This window comes from Anneissia japonica, unplaced genomic scaffold (assembly GCF_011630105.1).
Source record: "Anneissia japonica isolate Jap-2015-1 unplaced genomic scaffold, ASM1163010v1 scaffold241_len727266_cov204, whole genome shotgun sequence".
Lineage (NCBI taxonomy): Eukaryota > Metazoa > Echinodermata > Crinoidea > Comatulida > Comatulidae > Anneissia > Anneissia japonica.
In genome coordinates, this window is record NW_022691770.1 from 242,525 (window position 1) to 265,612 (window position 23,088).

The 23,088-nt window shown below is 33.1% G+C and overlaps 1 protein-coding gene across 6 annotated transcripts in view; it reads right to left on the bottom strand.

The window, feature by feature from the left end:
* Positions 1-23,088, bottom strand: part of LOC117100107 (oxysterol-binding protein-related protein 8-like) — a 65,206-nt gene that overhangs the window by 35,027 nt on the left and 7,091 nt on the right. For 2 of the 6 annotated variants that reach the window (XM_033239672.1, XM_033239673.1), the window contains exons 2-3: positions 16,811-16,847; positions 9,052-9,150 (exon numbers count right to left, since the gene is read on the bottom strand). In XM_033239672.1, coding sequence (XP_033095563.1) covers positions 9,052-9,150; positions 16,811-16,847 — 136 coding nt within the window. Of the gene's footprint in view, positions 1-4,447; positions 4,592-9,051; positions 9,151-12,174; positions 12,434-16,810; positions 16,848-23,088 lie in introns of those variants that run through there. The other 4 variants (XM_033239675.1, XM_033239677.1, XM_033239671.1 and 1 more) reach the window with 3 other exon arrangements.

A 23,088-nucleotide genomic window follows, 5' to 3' on the forward strand; every position in this document is an offset into this window, starting at 1 on the left:
TTGTTGTTCATTTTAAAATGTTTATGCTGTACCATTTCGACAAAAAACATGGGCAATTCTCATCTCAATTTAATGATGATGGTGATGATAATGATGACAATCATGATGATGATCTATGATAATGAATATAAATGATATTATGATTATGGAGATGATCGTGATGATGATTGTGATTGGAACTACAGTAGTCCCTACATGAACATCGGTACATACAGTACACAAGGCCATTAAGCCATTTTTTTATAAACTTTGGGGAAATTTTTTTATAACCCAAAGTTAATACTAATGAACATAATGATTTACAGTATGTTTACAATTATAAATAGAATGCCTGATACATGTTGGTCTAAATCAAAGCCAATGCTTTTAAGTGCATAATGTGCTAAGTACACAATGGCTTTATGCACTTAAGGATGACATTTATCTGACATTAGCTAATCCCATAATTGCTACATTATCTGCAAGTCCCCAAACATCAACAAACCTCTTATCACCCTCAGTCACATTCCACACATACATAATTACTATAATATTCCCCCTATTATTCGGAGAAATTGTAGGCTACAGATGAGATAATCATTTGTGAAGGATGGGAGAGATTGCTGAGGTTATAATATTATAGGGGTTGTAAAAGAGGTTAACTGTATACAGTATTTAGTAAGTGTGTGTATGAATACTGTAATTCATTTTATATTTTTTTATTATTAAACTTTACACAGGCGAAACAGACAATACTACAAATAATAGAAGATTGAAATAAAGAGAATGTTGTGAGCTATAGGGAGTCAATATTCCAGTTTAATTAGTTAATATGTATTTTGTGCCTGGTAAATTTTACCAGATGGGTATGCACATGATATGCAAGAAGAGTGTGCTCCATTCAAGCACAAGAGTATGGTACATGTTTGGGTGTGTGAGGTACACACTTTTACAGTGTTGTTGTAGTATTTACATGCACTTACTAAATTATCTGGATTATCCACAAAATGTCCAACCAAAAAATTTTTTGAGAAGAGTAGAAAGCAAGCGAGCTTAGCCAGAGGCAATAATAATTAATGTTTGATTCATTACATGCTTCATCCAGTCTACTGTAAGCATGCTAGCAAGGCAATACAACAACTGCCTTGGTCAAGGGGCTCAGGCATCGGGGACACCCTACACCACCATCAGGGAAACTAAATATACTGTAGTAATTAGAATCATTTTCTAAGCTAAAAACAGCTATCTGAAGAATGCCACTTTCAGGCATAGAAGTGAGATAACCAGCCCCAATTGGTGGAGCTGAGCTGGTCTGATAAGAAGAATGCTAGGCACCTCAGTTGAGTTTTCTATAAACTACTTGGCCTACTATAGAACAATGCTCGGAACCAGATGTTGGTTTACAATGAACAGCAAATTTCATACTTTTTAGGTATGAGCCGGAGAGATGAGCAGATCCAAAGTCAATTTCATAGTACATGTTAAAGACATGGTTGACAAGCTTGAAGCAGTATTTGGAATACAGGTTCTGTGACCAACATGAATATGAGAAGTACCGTACATAAATTCTAGTGAAGGTGTAACGAAGTACAATATTTGAATAGTACCGAAACTGATCAAAAAGTTGGTCACAAGTATTTCTGTGCAATTTATTTGAGAATTATCCGGAATGCCATGTAGTGCTCAAATATGCCGTGTGTACACTATTACAGTACTATGGCGTGCATTCTTAATTTATACCTGAAGACATTTAAAGCTCTTGAATCATAACTTTGTCTGCACTTAACTTAAAACATGCACACAGGAATGGGAATGAGTTTTTTTTTAGCGTAGTTGTGACGGAAAATAAATTCCTAAATCTTTATGCAGCAACAAACTTGTTAGACTTTTGCAAGTTGTACCGCGATACACGCAAACAGTTTTTCTTACCCGATATAATACCAACGTAAACAGTTTTCCTTATCCGATATAATACTGACATATTTCCTAACATTATTTCCTACCTGACGTACCTTTTATCTTCCTACAATGCATCTTTCCTCACTAGTTACTGACAATATTGAACAGACAACAGCTAAAGCAATTAAAATTAATCATTAAAATGTTTCAGGCATTAAATATTGATTTCACTTTGTGTTAATTATTAACACAATTCATTAATGAAGTTAGTGTTCAGCAAATGATACAGCCACACTTTTAGAAGAGATACAGTATCCACCCAAAATCACTGTTTGATGTTTATTTTTCTTTTTTTTAATTCAGTCACTCCAAACATGGCCAAGGGCCACTCAAGATATAGGGGTTAGGGTGTAGTTATTAAAAAGAAAATGGTTGGCATGCAAGATGAAAGGGAACTGGAAAACATCAGCTAACAAAGTATTCCAAATAGAAGCTGAACTACAAAACAAATAAATTTCAAAAAGTGGAGGTTCTGCATTTAGCAAGTTCAAGGGTGAATGGTTGACAGATCAAAGCAAATCTGGTGTTTCTTGAAAATTATTACAGTATATTGAGATATAATTTTAAAGTCACTCGTCTAGGATTGCAAGGTGTAGTCATCAGCAATAACTGTTAATATTAATAAACCATAAAGTGCCAAATTTAGTAATACTACATAATAACATTACTAAGCACAAGTTGGGATTTAATATAAATAATAATATTTATTTGGCAATCGTCAAGAACAATTTTAACCTGGAGTGAGAATATTTATTTTTTTATTTATTTTTGTCTTATGTGTGATTACACTTTCAGTGACGAAGCACTGGTATCACAAGTGGCTCACAAGTAAAAAGAATAAAAGAAAACCAAAATAAAAAAAGAAATTGAACTTAAAACAAAACTAATAACAAATTGTTTAAAATAAAGATGCCACACCTTGACTATTTGACTTGTGCACTGGAAGTGACATTAGCCCATAACTGGAAGAAATACCTCTTTGAATTCAATATTGTAGAAGCAAATTTATGGAAAGGAACACAAAAGATTAGGGAATAAAAAGGAGAAAAGGATACATTTTAGAACTATTAGAATACAGTATGTTGCCTTCACCTGAATATCCTATTTTTCTATGATGCTATAAAAAAAATGTAATACTCACTTGTTTTGATTTTTAATTTACAGGATTCCACCCGCCAGTATTATGACTCACCTTGGACTATACAGAGCCTCTAAAGATTTAGGGACAACCTCAAAAAGTCACTATATTGAAGAGACTGATAATTCTTTTATACGCCAGCCACAATGTGGTAGCATATAGATAGATTACTTTTTGCAGTATAGAAAGTAAAACAAAATAATGCAACATACAATCATTCTTTGTTCATAGATTGCATTATGCAAATAATTATACCAAGCAAATTTTATTCCAACATTTGTCCTAGCTATTAACAGCCAACCGTCTTTTTAAAAGTTAAAACAATATTGCTTTTATGCTTATGACCATGAATTAGTACAGTTCATTCAAACAATAACAATAACTATGAAAAAAAAAAAGTAACATTGTCATTGAAAAGTAGGAATAAAGCCAAGATTCTGCACTCTACCTACAGTAATACTAAACTACAAAATAACACCTTCGATAGTGGAATACCTCCACTACATTAAATTGTCCAATACAGTAATGTCTTTTTTTTCCTTTTTTTTTAAAGCATGTACTATCGCTATCAAGATTCAAACACAAGTTTGGATACTCTACCTGCTGAGTGATGTGTTTAAGTGTACTGTATACTTACTTGGGTATTTCAATTTAGAACATGCTTATTTCTCAACACTGAGGGCCGCACCCAAACATTGATGTTTCCAGTTAGCTTCCAAAATCTTCATACACTGCTTTTATACTTATGCTTAATTTTATTATTACAGATAATCAGGTTCAGGCCGTAAAAAAGTTCTTTTCTAATGCGAGACTTTTTATACCATGTTTAGCGAACCCGCCGCCAGCCAATACTGACGATTTTGAATAAATATTAACATCTCATTTTTGGCCAATTAGCGTACCCGTTGCCATGACAAAATGGAAATTTCAGAAAAAAATAAAATTTTTTCTTTATATTTATTATGCTTCCATGAAATCTCCAAAAATAGGATATTATATTTCTTCCTAATTATATAAATTTAAAGTATTTAACCATCCCATTATTATAATGTTTGCTTTTACCAATCAAATTTTATTCTTATTTTCTACGTCTGGATGTTTTTGCCAAAAGTACTTGCTAAATAAGAAAACTAAATGTTTTTTTTTTTCCGCCCTCCTCTGACGATCTTTAAAAAAATGTTGGTGAAATAAGGTATTGAAAAAGTTTCGCCTAGCCAAAGATGGTTAGCGGCCGCACACATAGGGTCTTTAATTGATTTTCACGGACCACAAAAAAATCACTGCTAGGCAGCGGGCCGCGCTTTGCCGACGTATGAGTTGAATAAAGTATTGTAAAAGTACATGTAAAAAATACATATAAAAGATGCTTACCTATTCCCATTTCTTAAACCAGTAGGAGAATTTTCATATAATTTAAAAACTCTAAATTCACTTTTTTCGTAGACTTTATAATTCCATACTGCACACCTAGTGTACTACTGTATCAGTGACAATTAGTTTGTTTCTGGAATTAACACTAGACCTGTGGCAATGTCGCAATATTGATCAGAAAATTAACCTACATGGATTTTTTCCACATGTCTTGGCAATGGCTTCCTCTTATAGGTCTCCACATAAGCAAAAGGTAATCAATATTTTGGAATCAATAACAGCATGGTTCATGCTGTAAGAGTAGAAGATTGCTATGCGATTCTGCATGATTATTAACTAATCCTTTTCCTAATAAATGGGTTTTAAAAAGCTGGAAAAAAATACTGGTAATTTTGGCATTCATTTTTTTTAATTATTTAAATTAAACAATTGTTGAAAGCTAGCTAAAAACATGCAGGTACTTAACAGTATGGGGAGGGTTCATGGGCAAAAAAAGTGTTTATTGTGGTGTAGTTTTTAGCAGCAACAGCTGATGGTTTAATAATTGACCTTGCTGGTTAAGTCACACCACAGCTACTGGTCTGACAATAATCACCAAGTAGCTGTTTATCGATCGTTTTTAAATATTTCTAACATTGTCGCAAATGAATCTCAAACTTTGTCACAATCAGTTTGATGTTGATGTGTATGAATTCATCTCTAAAATTCATCAAAAATTTAAAAACAGAAATGAAATTACCATTACCCTAAATACATTAGACCCTATAAAAAATATTATTAGGGTGTGTTTCTACTGAAACACAAAATAATCGATTTTTTTAACCACTTTTTTAATGAGTACTAGACAGCCTGCTTGCAATGCAACTGCATTTTCGATTTTTCGAAAATCGGTTTTCGTGACGGAAATTACGTCGCCATTTTCTTTATAAAACACGTTGTTTTCCTAAATGTATAGGATAGTATCTTTCTCATTTGTGTCATGATGACGAGGAGTAAGATCCGAGAAGACAAATGTTTTCAGCTGTGCTCATTGGCACAATGAACGAGCGACCAAACGTTGACAATGATAGGCCGAAAAGAGCGGAGAGGCCTAGGCCCAATATCCCCCCACAAAATAAATACAAAATGAATTTGTTGTTCGTTTTTAGCTTGTAGGCCTAGGACATGAACAAGAGGACAAATTTTTTTGAAAGTTCGCGCCTAATACGATTTAGTCTTTGCAGTGATTGACCTGGAGGTCACATTTCACCTGATAATCGCTTTTTTGTGTTGAGGTGCACAGCCAAAATCGGTTATTTGCCGTTCAAACACGCTATCCATTGCATGTTTTTAATCAATTTTTTTTATTCGCTTTTTCAAACTGGTCCCGTTTCTACTGCGAAAATAAAAGCGATTTTTCGAAAAAGCAATTTTTCATCGATTATTTCTTTCCAGTAGAAACAGGCCCTTAGTTTATCACCTATCTTGTCTGGTAAAGTTATAAGGGAGGGAAGGAAAGCCTTTTTTTTTAATCTTTTATTTTGCTAAAGCCAAATATCACTCTTTTGCTGGTGCATTGGTATTCAAAGCAAAACATGATTGAGATATTAAATACAAATAATATCTATTAAATTTTTTTTTAAAAGAATAAAAATTATTAATTTTTTTTTTCAAAAAATTGGTTTTTTTTCTCCAGTATCATAGAAGACATGCGTGCAAGGGTGATAAACTAATATTTTTTTTATTGGGCTTTAAGGTCTATTTTTATATGTACACCAGAACAACTAGGAAATAAAATAAAGTTTATTCTTATATTATAGTAACAAATATTGTAGAACTGTTTTGATTGTTAATAAATCAAACACAATAGATTTACTGTGAGCTTTCACTGATGTTATCAACAAGATTTCATCAGGCTAAGAAAGAAAGACTTCATCAGTATAAGAAAGTGAAAAAAGTCATGTTGATAACACCTACGAAAGCTTGCAGTATTAACATCCATTGTATTTGGCTTACTAACAATCAAAACAGTTCTACAATAATATTAAGCAATCCAGAAGAAACTTTTCGAATAACAATGGTTTATGCCAATTGATATGAATTTTATTATTTAACTTTTATTGTGATACAATATGTTTGACTTTTAATACTGTATTGCTTTTTGAATTTTAGCTTACCAGAATTTTAGATTCCCATAATTAAACTTCCTCTTTTATACAGTACTGTAAATTTGAATTCTTTTCTATTTTATTGTAATGAATGAGCATTTAAACATATTTTACGGGAACTTGCACAATATAAATGAATAAATTATCATTATTAATTATTATTATTATCATTATTTGTATCAGACGATTAATTTTTAAAATCAAACAGGAAATGTATCTGTATCTGAATATTATCTGAATTAACAAAGGCTTGGCAGTGTAAAAAAAGTTTTTAAAACATCTACAATCATTTACTCTACCTCATAAAGCTTGAGTTCATGAAATAAGACAGAAAGACAACACAGTATGCTTTTATTTTGTATTGATGCTTACTTAATTTTCCTATGATAATGACATACAACTCATGTGTAAAATACACTACAGTTTAAATAAAACAAGCCATAGAACCTCTCTTACCTTGCAAGTCTAAAAATAGACACACTTATGAAAGTGGATTAGAATGTCGAAACAAAAAACGTACTACTGTATATGTTTGCTGTGTCCAAAACAGTGAAGTACTGTATGTATGGTGCATGTGTGTGGGTGGGGGGAGAGAGACGTTGCATGTCCATGTTTAAATTATAGGAAGCAAATTTGTGGATCATTTTACAAACAGTTAAATTGAAAAATTTTTTAAACAAATTTGCTCTACCTTTATTTAACTTCCTGTATCGTCACAACAAATTAATCAAACGCAATTCTTATACATCAACAAGAGTGGCAATGCCCAAGTATACAGAAAGATTTAATCTGTATCATAACATTATACTTAATCCATTTCTATTGAACTTCCTCTTCCTTAATTAAACAACATGTGACTTTTAATCACAAGATGTCCCAACATTTTTCCATTTTGTAAAGTATTCATATTACCAATTTTACTTTACATGGGAAGATTAAAATGCTCCTGTTTTGGAATACTCCATATGTTTTAATGCACCTGATTCTCCGATTAGAATCAATTAGTTTAAACGACTGACTAGACATAGACCACAATACTGAAGCTATTGTATTGATACTAATTAGTTATCTGGCCCGTAACCAGGTTCACGACAAAGGAGGCTTCCTGAAGGCCAATTTAACTCAGAAGTGTTTCTGTTTTAATAACCAAAATTATGATAAAATACTAACTACAGTAGTAAACTGGTGGAAAGGGGGTTCGGACCCCTCCCCGGTTACAGGCCTGGGCATAGGTTTTGATGCTCTTGATTCTCCGATCAGAATCAATTAGTTTAAATGACTGACTAGACATAGACCACAATATTGAAGCTATTATATTGAAACTAATTAGTTATTAAGCCCGCAACCAGGTTCAGGAGAAAGGAGGCTTCCTGTAGGCCAAATTAACTCAGAGGTTTTTCTGTTAAACAAAATAAACAAAATTATGATAAACAGTAGTAAACTGTACTGAATATCTTATTATAGTAAAGTTTAGATTTTCATAGATTGGTAGTCTACTACTATAGTAACAGGCAATCACAAGTGTTGTATACCGAGCAAAATCAATATCTTCCCAACAACCTGAGGCGAATGCTGGGGGAATGCCGATGGTGCAATCACACCCCCTAAATAACTGTTGTATTGTATTGTTGATATGTAATACTGGTAAGATTTTAAAGGTATGAGAGTGCAATTTCCAGGCACCTAGAGGTTCATATTCTCAAAATGTTCTCACCTCAGCCCCAACCATGGTGGCCCTGAGGTGGTGTCGCCTCTCAACGCACCACCTACAGTATCGCCTTATCCGGCATCCACCTCAGATAACATATCAGTATGCTTGAGCAAGGATGTGGCACAGTTTTAAAGCTCTAGGCTTCAAATAAAAATGGTGGAGTTCAAATAGCAAGCTGATCTTTTTTTGTGTTTAATTTCTTCATCCAGGGGTACATTTTTTATCTTTTAAAAACTTTTTGTCAGTATTTTCAATGTTTTTTGCTTATACAGGTCTCCTCTATTAAAGATCACCTCCAATTAAAGACCACTTTTCTCTGGTCCCTAATTAACAATGTATTTTTATCTTTAATATTCTAATTAGAGAACAAAGCTACTAAAGACCATGGAAACCCTTGTTCCAAAAGTAGTCTTTAATTGGAGGGAGACCTGTACTTCACAACATATATTTTATGTTTTATTATTTATTGACATTGAGGTTTAGAGACGGCCTGTATGTTGGGCTTTAGCCCAACATGTTATTTGGTCACACACCTGGTCAATGTTTATTGCATTATGTCAAATTTGTAATAAATAAATAGAATGCCAGTGCCTAAATTACTTCAACTTTAAAGGGAGAATGTGTTCCACAGTGATGTTTGATCCAATAATTTGAATAACAATGTCAAGTGATGGTGAAGTGCATAAAGACCTTGACATTACATTACTATCATATTATTATGAAGCGAATAAACATATTGTACTTACTTGTTCCAGGACTGTGACTTGCGAAACTGTCATGATGGTCGCGTCTCATGCTTGCAGGATGTGGTGAACGACGACTCGGTGTACCACTATCACTTATACCTGAAACACACCATTAATTATAAATCAATATTTTTGTGTAATTATTATTTACCAAGATGAAAAAGTACAACATAAAATTTAAAAATTTCAAAGGTCAATTGACATACAGTTACTATATCCAGTGACAACCTAGAATACAGTAATGTTTATTGTCCATGGAAATATGAATGTTTCTTGAAAAATAGCAAATAGTAAATTTTTCATGAGGCTCCAAAATTTTATGTGGGCGGGGACGTGAAACTAGCCATTAATTTTATTTGGCCGTATTAGGAACAAAATTTCATCACCACAAATATCGTAACAACTATAGCTTTCGAATTTTACCTGAACTGTAAATGACATCTTATCAAATTGTACTAAAGATTTTACATATTTTCCTAGCTTTCTTGTAATGCACCTTTTTAAACTGTTAATGTTAATGCATGGCCTTCCATACTTTAAGTGTACCTCTGTTAAATGAGCAACAATAGTTGTGAGTGGGCCTGATTACGCAGTGTAATTTTCAAATTATGTTATTTTAACAGAGAAACTATCTTTCTGTTGTTTTTTAATATTCTTAATATTTGGATTTTACTATATTAGATCCTATTTACTGTGGAAATTCTGTATTTGACCAACCACATCAAAATTTGGAAATCAGGAGCAAACCTTTAATAAAATAATATCAATTTGGAAACAAATCTGTTCTTCAATTAATTTCTTAAAGAAACAGTACCGTACTCGTGTGAATAAGCGCCCCGTTTGATTAAGCGCCCCTCTTGAATAAGCGTCCCTCCTACCGTGAATATTGTCTTGAGCGCCCTGTTTAAATAAACACGCCCCTGAATTTTGAATAATCGCCCCTCGATTCCTAAAAAAAGTTCAATCATACAGTACATCACAAACTTAATTTTCTGCATCAACTATTCGCATCTATTTTAGCATTGTCGGTGGGTCGGTCCATCTATCCATCTGTCAGTCTAACATGGTTTTCAGTTTTGATACATCTTTAGAATGCTGTTTTTGTTTTATTGATACCCTTCTTGGATTTAGAACTACAGCATTTTATCTAAATATTAAAATAATGTATGGCCATTTTCAGTCAACAAAAATTAACTGACCTCATCACTCACGTATTTAAGAATGAAACCCTGCAATGATCCTGCTAATCTAAATTGGTAGATGGCCAACACGCTTACCACCACCACCATGTCACCACTAATTTCATCTGCTGTTGTGTAAATACTCTCAACATTTATGAGCCAGACTTTCTTGACGATTACATATTCTTCAACAAGACCATTCTTATATCTTATATCTTTGATTAAAAAAAAGTTCCCCCAATTTCTCATAAGCACCCCTTCAGTTTTCACCTATTTCCATATGCGCCGCATAAATTTCCTCCCTGTTTGCATAAGTGCCCCGTTTGCGTAAGTGCCCTGTTTGAATAAGCGCCCCTCAAAAAGAGCCAAAAATATTTTAAGCGTCCGAGCGCTTATTCGAGCGAGTACAGTATTTAAATACCGTACTATGTTATATACTTGTGGGGAGATAAACAACAACCCTCACTGACATATAATCCTTCTAATTTTAAATCCATCGTACAAAGCTTTCTGTAGAGAACAGGATGCTATTTCACACAAATTCAATACCTGGCCAAATCCATAGAGTAAAAAGACAAAGAGCAGTGAATGGTAAGCTGCCCTGTGTGTGATAAATGCTGCACCTCTAATCTTGAAATCCAGAGCAGAAACACAGTAAACTATGATCAAAAATGTCATGGACAAATTTATTGAATACGTTTAATGTCCAAAAAAGCTTATGCTAAATAATGTTTACCTTTACATTCTTTGTTTATATTTATCATGGAGAATGTTCAATGAATCATGATCAGGATATTACGGTTGGATAAATTATAAAATATATTTGTTAGTATGGGATTTACACAGTTAGTGTATAATTTAATAAACTCTATAGTGTTTTAATAAATCATGTACTGTAGACAAACAAGGTACTGTTGCTGGGACACACAAATATAGCATAATTATTAAATGTAGCTATTATGGAGGTATGCAACCATGGTAACAGGACTCTTGCAACAAAAATGCATTGTTTCTGAAGAACCAAGAGGAAACAATTATCAAAATGAATTAAAAGTGGCTATTTAACAGTACAACTAGCAAATATTCTAGCTACAGTATCTACCAGAAATCCCTCATTAAATTTAATTTTTAAAATAAATTTATTACGATTAGAAATCCTACCTTACTGTACATACAGAACATAATCATTGTTAATGTTAACCCAAAGAATGAATGGGTGTATGGTATTTAAAAATGGCCACAGAAAAATGGCCCCTAAAAAAAAAGGCCCAGACAAAATGGTAAATATATATTGAGACCAGTTATATGACCAATGTATACTGCAGTATAGGTAAAACTTCAAAGGTGCTCAACTGACATGTGGAGCTTTGGTGGACTTTTGTACTTGCACTCTTTTATCATCACCCTGTGACACCTGAGTCAAGGAAAGTGTAAATTTAATATACTGTAATGTCAATTTGAATTTCATAGGTAAATACACATTGAAGAACCAAGTAGAACTTATCTCCAACCGTAATTGAGGTCAAATTTTTATGAGACTAGAGAAATGATTTTTGCTTGATCATTACAACTCAGACGGGAAGGGGAACAAAGGAAGTTACTGTAAACTGCACCTTGGTGGGCCTCAGCAGGTCTCAGGGAGAAAAAGTTCATACAGCTTTTTCCTGGACCACAATGGAAACTAATCCATCTGTTTTGGATTAATTGGGTCACCCTGAATCCAGTCTTTTTTGTATTTCTCTGTATTTTGTATTTGGATTCGAAATAAAAACAAACAGTTCAACAAAAACTATACACACAGATCGAAGGGGGTCGGAAACATTTATATGTAAAAATAATAAATATCCTGGTCCCTAAAGATAAACTTGCTATGAATAAAAGCAATTAAAATCTTTCAATTGAGATTCACAAACTTAGTACATTTCTTTCAGGATTGTCCCACCTTCATAATCTGATCCCTCATCTGGGTGACCATCGACCACATCTTCCATCATTAGTGCCAAACGTTCCTGCCATTCCTTGACATGGTTAATAGGAATACGCTGGATTTCCTCTGGCTTCTTACGTCTTCTCTTCATCATCCTTCCTGGTGTTAAATGTGGCATCATGCTTACCATTGAGTCACATTAATCTGAGGCCTAGTAATGTCACTGCACTCTAACCACCAGCCATTCCACCAGCTGTAGTATCCTGATTCTAGTGTGTCAAAATCTACCGCACTTGTATAATACCGAAGAACTTTAACCTCTAAAGAACTATTGTAAACAAGGTCTTTTATATTAAGGGGCATTCTCAAACTTTTGATAGACAGCTTTGAATTGGTTCTGTAGTTGAAATGTACAAATGACACACATGATTTATTGTCCAAGTATAGATCAACTATCATATTCAAAATGAAATTTTCTGGGGTCTTCTCAAATTTTAAGACTTTAGATTCTATCTAAATTAATTACAACATGCATGCTATAGTTTCATATTTTGTTTTATTTTCATATGTAAACTGTTTACAGCAAAGACAAAGTTTCCACAAAATACTACTTCCATTCAAACATATGAAATACAACACTGGGAAGGGGACTGCTCTCCTTACTACTGCCAGTAATTTCAACAGTAGTTTAGAAGACATGTTTTGTTGTGAAAAATCTTTAAAACCCCAAAATTTAATAAACATACGGTTACTTATTGTAGTCGTAAAAAAAATAAATGCGATATTATTCATAATTTTTTTTACTAAGTGCACTACTGCACAAGGCAATTGGGATATAAAATTTTATTGTTCAAGTTTATTTTATAAACTAAGCTTAAAACAGACAGAATTAGCAAGAAAGGTATACATTTTAATAAGTCTTTCTGTCCTTTAGTTTACAGAAAATTTCTTACATAATTAAATGGAACTTGTTTTATTATAGATGATAGTTGCTATTGGAGATTTTAAGAGAAAATATTTGGAAACATCTCAGTGACATCATTAGTGACATTGACATATATGATGTACTAAACCGCTTTACCACTCCCTATACACAGGGTCTAGGATTGCACCAGGGCAGGATAGGAATGGCTGACCTAGAGATGCTGCCACCACAATTTACATTGTTAATATCCAGAGGTGACGGAACTAGGGGTTGCTGTGTTATGGAGAGTAATGTGTGACCGGAAATGGTCTGCAGTCAGTTGGTTGTTACCATGCGCCAGTGATGTTGGAGTATATAGGCCTAGTACAGCAATATGAAACTATTATGTAGGCCTAATGAATGAATAAGTTCGGAGTTTGTCGGGTAGTGAAATGATTATTTCACATTTCAAATGCTCCCTAAATTCATAAGTGTAAGCTAAATTACGGTGATTAATTTAATTAGCAAAGATATGGAGACAATTATTTCGAATCCCTCTTTCCAAGAGGGGATGCACATGCTTTGTGAAAATGAGTATACCGCGGTACTCATTTTCACAAAGAAATACACACAACTGTCAAGAGCTTTTGTTTTAGATTTGGTGTGTGGAGCACATAGAGGCAGTATGCTAATTTTAGGTGGTTAAAGTTTTTCAAATTTTTTTCTTTTTATTTAAAAACCCTTGTAATTGTATATATTTCGGTATAACCTATTTTTAATGTCTATTTATCTTTTGTACAGTTTTTTATGTCATGACTTCGTGGAAGAACACCGTCATTTCTTTTTGGTGAACAAGCTTTAAATGTATATTTTTCGTGAATAAAGCTTTTGATTGATTTGTTGATTGATTTGTGCTATATAATTTTAAAAAATTAATAACAAAAATTCCTGCAAATTATACAATTCTTGACATTACCTTTGGCGATGTCTGCATTGTGCAGCAAAAACTTAACAATGGACAAATTTCCAATATTGTTGAAAGAAATTCCTAATTTGCCAATAAACAAAGGATGCTATTTTGCCTGTGTCTTCAAAATAAATTAATTGCTAGAAATATGGAATCAATACATTCTTGAATTTCAATCATGCCTGTAATAAATATTGGTTAAAATGAATTTTTGCCTCAACAGAAAATTGATTATACCTTTTTATTATGATTAACATGAACTTCTAATATGGTTGAATATTTTATAACTGTTTGGTATAATGACAATAAAGATAAACTATCTTAGAATATAATATTTAATGTCTCTGTAATAAATAATTGAAGAACAGTGCTCAAAGAAATTCACCATCATAGTCAGATATGGTAGACGCAAGATTGGAATATAAATTTTATCAAGGAAATGTTCGATTTATAATAATATGAAGTACAAATCATAGTTTCAGTTTTAGTTTTTAATGGGTTTTCTATAGTGGTGGCACATAGAAGTGTGCATTGCAATTCAATTCTTTATGATAAAATTATAAACTTCAATTATTACTAATGCACATTTTCAAAAAGTACCAAACATATTACTGTAACAGTGGGCCTATTCGACTGGTCCATTTCGTTGAGTACAAATTTTAGTTGAGTATTATTTTCATTCGACTGGTTTGTAAAATAGACTTCATTGACAACGAAAATTAACGTAACCAGAATTCGTTAATCAGCGTTAAGTTATGCACATGACCCACAAAAATATGGCCGATTGGTCAGTTTAGCAACAACATTTGCGTTAATATAATTTAGATTAAATTTCAAAAAATAAAAATTATAATATTTACCCACATTGAAGTCAAAAAATAATTGTAGGCTAACAGAATTCAAAAACTGGATGAAAACATTTTTTTACGAAAAACCCATACTGCCACAATCTGAAGCAGCCTTGATTACGCAGCGTGTATCGCGGTAACCATGCAGCCTTTTTATTTTGTCAAGTATTTACCAGTTTTCTATTCGACTGGTCGTCTTTGTTAAGTAGGATTTTACCACTGTGAAGGTGGGCATGGTTTAACGAATAACGACCAGTCGAATACGGCCAGTATTTTAGAGTGCACAAAGTTCAAGGTACATAAGTACTTATGAAATAGTCTTTGAGTGAGATCTCTATATTGCAGGGAGGGCAGGGGAGTGGGGAGGGGCGTGTGATTGTGGACTCCCAGATGCTATCAGCATTATCTAATGGGCATGATAGACTTTTACGGTGTGATTTAAATTTACCAAAATATTCATGATGTAGGCATCCAAATAATAATAATGTTATCTTATTAATTGGCACACGTATCCATCTCTAATAGAGCTGCTCGCAGTGCTGTTTTTCACCTGCAAAATATAGCCCTTTTTTTCTGCATTTCTTATTATTTATTTTTATTTTTATCTTTTACTTAATAAGTAAAATAATTAAAAACCTCAAAAAATTTGTCAAAACTTTGAATTGCTCATTTAAATTTTAAGCACCACACCCACCCTCAACCTATGTCCATACTGTATATAATGATTAACAGGATAACACGTTCGCTCCCAGGGACACGAGTCCGACCGGGTTCAACTTCACTTAGGGCGCAAAGCATGCGAGCTTACATCCATACCTATCTAACCATACTAAATAAATTGTATTGCACATAAACCCTTGACGGTGGTCGCAAGAATGTGAACTTCAGGGAAGAACCCGGAAGTAACAATCTAAAATTATACAACATTGTTATTAGTGTTTCATTGTAGTTGACGGGAATAATCCATTGGCATATGGAATGAAACTAGGAAAAAAGGCATGGCAGTCAACATGTTAAATAGCTCCTCAAGATGGTGCGCTCTCTTTAATTTTTGGAGAGAACCAGGGATAGAAAATCTCCATATTGAAAATCTTTTAAATTTACATTTCTGTCAACGTAACCTGTTAATTTTAATGAAAAGTATTATAAACTATATTGTTACTGTTTTTTTAATTCTGTTTTTACTTTAATGTATAATCAGTAATAAATTTTAATGCATTTTTCAAATGACTACATCATGTACAGTAGTGATTTATCTAATTACAACAAAGACATTACATGTGAACAAAATAGACTTGAATTACTGTTTTGACCTGGTCAGAATGTCATGCAGTTATTGTAATGGTCATCCCAACATTACTAACCACATTCCATCAAGCCTCAGATAGATTTAATTAAGCCAGGTTTGAAGAGGATTGCACTGTCAAAAATAGTTTAATAATAAGAACAACTGGTGGCTCCCTTCAACTGACAATATTTCAAGATCCAACAAAACAAAAATATATGATATTCAAATATATCATACATTTGTATTGGTCTGTACATTCTTTTTCACCATATTCAACTTATACAAAAGTTAGCAGAGTACTATTGTTGGAATTTTGTTGTTTTTTAAATATGGGCTCCCAGAAATCGATGAAAGCCCATTCACAATCATTCACAAACTACCCTCATTTCTATGGTTATATTTGTGCCTTTCTTTATTGCGGGAATTAATTTCACAGATTTTTACGAAGGGAGTGCTCTTGTTATACATGTTCTTTAAAATACTAAATCGAAAACTGATAAACTGTATTAAAGCGAACTAGCAACAGAAGGCATAAAAATGAAAAATTGTAAGTACAAGAAGATAAAATTTGATTATTCAATGTTTGTAGAACATGTGAATTTCAACGCCAACAAAAAAACTTATAATATATAAAGAATACTTACCAGATGTTGGGGTTATCTTATGAATATAATGACCACTCTAGAGCATTCCATTTTGCATAGTGGGGAAGACAAACAAGCAAAATCATCAAAAGCCAAGTACAAAGCCAATCAGAAATCCCATCATATGGAAGAGTCAAAAAGCAAGAATCCATGTTGGTTGTAGCAAAGGTATTGCAAGCAGAACACAGCACAGTACAGTGTTAATCAAATTAAAACAAAGAGAAAAAATGGAAAAGGTTAGAAAAATTCTGAAATTTAACTACAAACTTTCTATTGTTTAAAGACATACTACCACCTGAAATTCTAAAGAAAACCTCAAAAATTAAAATTTAAGAGTAGGATATTAAGCAAGAAGCATAGGAATGATAATATAAATATTCATTAATTGGCAAAAAAAAAATAATTGTACTTCAGAGCAAATTTTCTTTCTAAAGCTTATAATTCAAACATGAAAATTAAGCAGTTCAATTTTTTAAGATGCAGGTGACAATCATCACCACACACATGCACTTAGGACAAAGCTCAGAACAACAATTAGCAGTGAACCCTCAAAAAGCAAATAATTATAAAAAATACTATTTAAAACATCACATGCTTATGAATATTTATGAGCTACTCACTTCTGCACAAAAACTGAGAACATGATTGACTTTTACCGCGATATTTAAGCATGGATTTACGATTACGAAATGACCGGAACTGATTCATTTTGGTACCTATTGCCTTGCGATACGTACTCCTGAATAACTCACATAAGTTGTACATGAAATATTAGTGGCAATTGTAAACAATGTAATCTATATTGGGAATGCTCATTGACAATACTGTATATAATCAATATATTGAAGGGTGTGTATATTAGCATATTGTATCTGAAATCAAGGATACCAGTATATGAACTGCCACCTGGAAAAGTAGGTATTATTCACGAACAGGACATGAAAGCAACCCACTTTGTGTGTATGACATTGTATTATACTCTGTAAAGAGCGCAAAATATTGTCCTGTGGGCACAGCCAATATTCTGGTATATGGAGAATGCATAAGCAGACTGACTAGAGATCATTTTCACCATCCCAGGGGCGTATCCAGAGATTTTCTGATGGGGAAGGGGGTCACAATATGAAATTCATGCCGCCAAGCCCACCTCAGCCCCACCAATAAGTGGTAAATAATCAAGCTCTGAACTCATGGGTGCACTCCCCTTTTCGCTCTTCCTCTCTTTAACTCAAATTTGTTACCCACTTTTTTATTTTTCGGCTTGACTGACGGGGAAAATGGGCCCTCATGCTCCCCACCACCCCAGCTGGATCTGCGCCTGCATCCATTTATCCATGTTAGGTAAATACCTGTTAAAATCAAAATTAATATTTCCTAAAATGGATCAAGTTAAGTGGAAACAATGGAAGAATATTTATCATTGGATTTTACTAAAAAAAAAAAGTACAATTTAACATATTTCAAAAATTCAATACTATATCTTGCAACTTGAATAACTCCTTCAATAATTAATTATTTTCAATTATAGATGTATTACTAGATTTATGTAAGAATTTAAATAATTTTTTGAAAAACTGGAATTATGTGTTATGAATTGATAGTTGTAAATATCAATATTAGCATTGTAGCATTATCTTTAGAATACAGTGCTCAAAATTCTGGCAATAGAGGGGGCTACAGCTAATATGGACTTGATCAAATTATAATTTACATGAAAATTCTAAATTAAAGGAACGGAACTATTGCACTGATCATTTTCCATTTTAAATTATTGAAGTCTAACGTACCATTCAAAAGTTACAAAGTTGATTAAAAAGAGGGTCTGATTGAGAAAAACTCTAGATTGAATTTGAAACATTTTTTGAAAGCCATAACTTTGAAATTAATAACATTAAATGACTAATTTTTACAAATCCCCTAGATCTTATCATGTTTTACGTGAATATTCACTTCTGGGTCATTCCTTAATGTCACTTTGATATAATGGCCCTTAAGTCAGGTCAGACAGAAAGAGGTGGAAGAGGAGGGGTATGTTCAACTGTGAACTGAGGAACCTTCATATAAGTCTAGCCCCTGTACTAATTTTTTTGTAAATACAGTAGAACCTCGTTTTTACGTACCCCAGTTATATGAACCCTAGGTTTTATGTACACCTCGTATCGACGATGACATCATCAAAAACCCCGAAAATATTTTTAAAAAACGGCCCTTTTCAGAGCAACCATAAGTAAAAAGACTATAACAATAAACTTTAACAATAAACAAACCATAATGCAACGTATTTTCATTAAACAGCGATGTTGATTGAGTCTAATACCGGGTTGTTATAATCTGGATGAACAACTACCGATGGTGCTCAAAATAATTGCTTTCCTCCTTAGCTTCGTGTGGCAAACCATGGAAAAACTCGTCTGGTCGAATTTTCTACACGAACCTGAGTAGACATAGTTTTGTACACGAACGCTAATTGGTTGGCTCACCCAGTGCACTGCACATGGTTGCTGTTTCACGTACACGAACGCTAATTGGTTGGCTCGCCCAGTGCAGCGCACATAGTTTTAGTTTGTCTCAATTGGTCTCAAAAGGCCCAGACAACATCACAGCTCTGTTGTTTAGAATAGGCATGAAGGGGCATTCCCAAGTTATACCTTTGTTGTATAGGTAATCTTACAATATTTTCATGTTCTTTAGTTAAATAAAAGATATAAAGTTAGGTAATCTTACAATATTTTCATGTTCTTTAGTTAAATAAAAGATATAAAGTGATGAATTAATACACTAGACACATGGTTTTCTTTGAACACTTTATTATGACATCGTAAAGTGATGAATAAATACACTAAACACATGGTTTTATTCGTAGGCCTAGAGGCTAGGTCTAGCCTAGGTAAACATCATTCGTTCATACATACGTTTATTGAGCGTTACGTACGTATTAGGTCAAAGGCTACCACAAATTTAACCCAACCTCTATTTTACGAATCCCCCGATTTACGTACGCCCTCTGGTTCCGTACTGTACATAAAATCGAGGTTCTACTGTACAGTAAATTTGAGCAAATACAAATAAATGTCGGATTCTAATTTATTAATTACTAAACATATTGTAATTGATATTTTAACCAAAATTCGACCTATTTTAACAAAAGATGAGAGAACAGACCCAGTACGTAGTGTAGGCCAAGCCATAGGGCTCTGTTCCTATGTGCGTGTTTGTGAGCTGGCTATTAGATGCATCAATATTTTATCAGCTCTCCAATTAAAGCATTATTTTTTGCTAGGCTTGCAAATGCATCATCTACTGTAAGTAAACTGTAACTCTAGGTCCTCCGAATCTGGAGACTTATACTGTATTTTGTTGACTATTAAAATTTACCTTGCCATAATAAAACAAATGTGCTTATAATATTTATTCATGAAATAATTATAAAAAGGGAGTTTTTGAATGGGGTATAAATATTTAATATAAAACATACTCCAAATAAAGTAAGACTCATCATCGTGATTAAATATTTCGACCTTTTATTAGATCATCATCATGATCTAATGAAAGATCGAAAAATTGAACCTCAATGACGAGTCTTTGGAGTATGTTTCATGAAAGTTATCTAAAACTTATCAGTGGACCTACTGGTTTTGTATAAATATTTTATTGCAATTATATGCATGTTGTAAGGGAAATTTTTACCCGTAGACAGTAGCCTTTCTTGATTCTTTGGATTTCCATAAAAAAAATACCTGTTTTGCAAGAAATTCAAAATTAATAAATATTATTTTATCAACATAAATATGATTTAGCTTTAGTTATGGAAATCTGATAGATTTTGATTACAGACTTTTCAAATACAATTTTTTTCACAAAAATTTGTGGATAGCCCACAAAAGTCTAGAAGACTTACTTCTAGCGGAGTCCTTCTGGTTGTGATTGGGCAGTAGACCAGGGGACAATCCCCTACTCTCTTGCGAAGATTGTACTGCATTCATTAATGTGCACATGGGCCAAAAATGCACACGGCACCAACAGCTTAAACGTCTCATCTGAAAGACGGTGCACTATTGTAACTTGTATTTCAGCCCTCCAGCTGAAACACAAAGAGAGGCAGTGATGGGAATTGAACTGTGGCAACGCTGAACGGCTTCATAGGGATACCTTTTTTTATTTGATGTTAATTTACACGTCATGTTGCCAAAAATTGGTTTACTCTGTTTTTCATATTTTAAAACCAGTAAATATTAAACACTAAAATGAGGTCACGCCTGAATATGATGTTCAGAATTGGTATGTCATCAACTAAAGGCATCCAATTGAATAGAAAAAGCAAGTGGAATAAAATATCCAACATTGTTAGCACAATTTGTAGTCTACCAATTTAATTTTGCAATCTAATTAATCCAAACTTGAAACAACATATCTGCATTACATAATCGTGAACTGCATAATTGCATAACTCATCTCGTAGAATACAATTATATCACTCCGTCCTCAATAGAATTGATCTCTTTTCTCAGTCATTATAACTGTCTTTGCATCAAGAAGCATTCTTAAGCATTGTTACATAATGCACTAATTATGGTTGATTATCAAACATAAATTAAAGCAGGGAAATGAGAAAAATTACCAGGTACACAATGTAGGACTACTAGTACTATAGAATTTGATGTGGTGAAGGTCGGTAAACAATGGTATAAAATGTATCAGTATACTTCATCAGTTTCAGAATTTTATGAATTAAAGGATTCAATGTGGTAAAGATCAGTAAAATGTCACGTAAATCATATCAGTATACTGTACCTCATCAATTTCTGCAGTCAGTGTATGGGATTTTAAATTTGGCTCTACACACACTTCCTGTATGTTTTATATCTGTTTATTTCTGTAAATTGCCCATTAACACGTTGGGTGCCTGACCTTTTATTTAGGTTCCTTCTCATGTGCCAAAAGATACTTTTTTGAAATTTTATCTAGTCATATCATCCAAAATGGTGTCTAATAAATTGGCGGGAAATATTAGGGGGAAAGTAAACTCATCGCCAGCAATGGGACAGTAATTTTTATTCCCTTTGCCAAGATTTTCTCGTCCACTTTTTCATGGGTTGCAACATATTGCAACAAACATAGTATATATGTTGTTTGTACGTTATCATCTAGGTGTATCTTCCCCGAAATATCAGCTGTTAAGCCTGTGGTTCTACAATGTATAACAATGAAATAATAAATGACAAAATGCATTATTACTAATTGGAGTATGGCTGATTTGATTGAAATTGTGTATGGTTTGTTTAGATTTCCTAGGCCCAACAATCAAATTCGTACTCGCAGTAGTAGTAGTAGTAGGCCTAGGTTTTACCCTCGCTGACAGGAAACTTAACCGAGTCGAAAATCCAAGGACGGATTTCACCATCGGAGTGTTAACCGGTGTCTCGGTAAAATCTTCCCCTTTTTAAATCAAGTGCGACTGCAGCTTCAGTCTTACGAATAGCTACTCAAAAACTAAAGCACCTCTTTCTCTCACCAGCACAACAGTTTAATCACTCATATATTAATTAATTAAACGTTGATTGCCAATAATAGCTTGTAACCTTGGCGACCAATTCATTGTGAAAACATTTCACTTTGACATATCAAAGGACTTGCATCAATACTACTGTATACTAGTTGATTCAAATCTTTAATTTATAGCAAGTGGATGAAGTTACCAGTTACTAAATGAATATTCTCAGGATCCTTTGAAATTTCGATTGATAATTTGCAAGCTAATCATCAAGATGTTTATGGTTTAGCATACCTATTCACAGGTCACTTCTTGATCTTAAAGCTATGTTGAGGATTAGTATACACGTCAAAAATAGTTTTTCGATTCAGTGATTTCTAGTAAGTCCTGTTATTTAAAGTGACAGGTTTTAAAAGAACTACTTTTTTCTCAAAAAAATTATCACATCTACCGTATGTTGCAGTAAAAACGTAATATATAATTTATTCAATTTGCTTAATACTTTGCATTCTTTTTTCTTTTTTTTTCAACTTTAGAGAAAATCCTTGTTTGATTTATTATTGTGTAAAGTCTGACCTCAGTAAAAATTTTTGTCAAATTGAATTTGACAATGCATTAAATATTCAACTAATCAATTGCGAAACTTGATACATTATTATAAGAAGTCCATTTTTTGGTTTGGGGGAAGGTGGGAGGAAGGGGAGGATAAGAGAGGTTTCTCCCAAATTTTATGAGAAGTATTATGATTTTTAAATTCACTCAACAACTAAAAATTATCAACGACAAT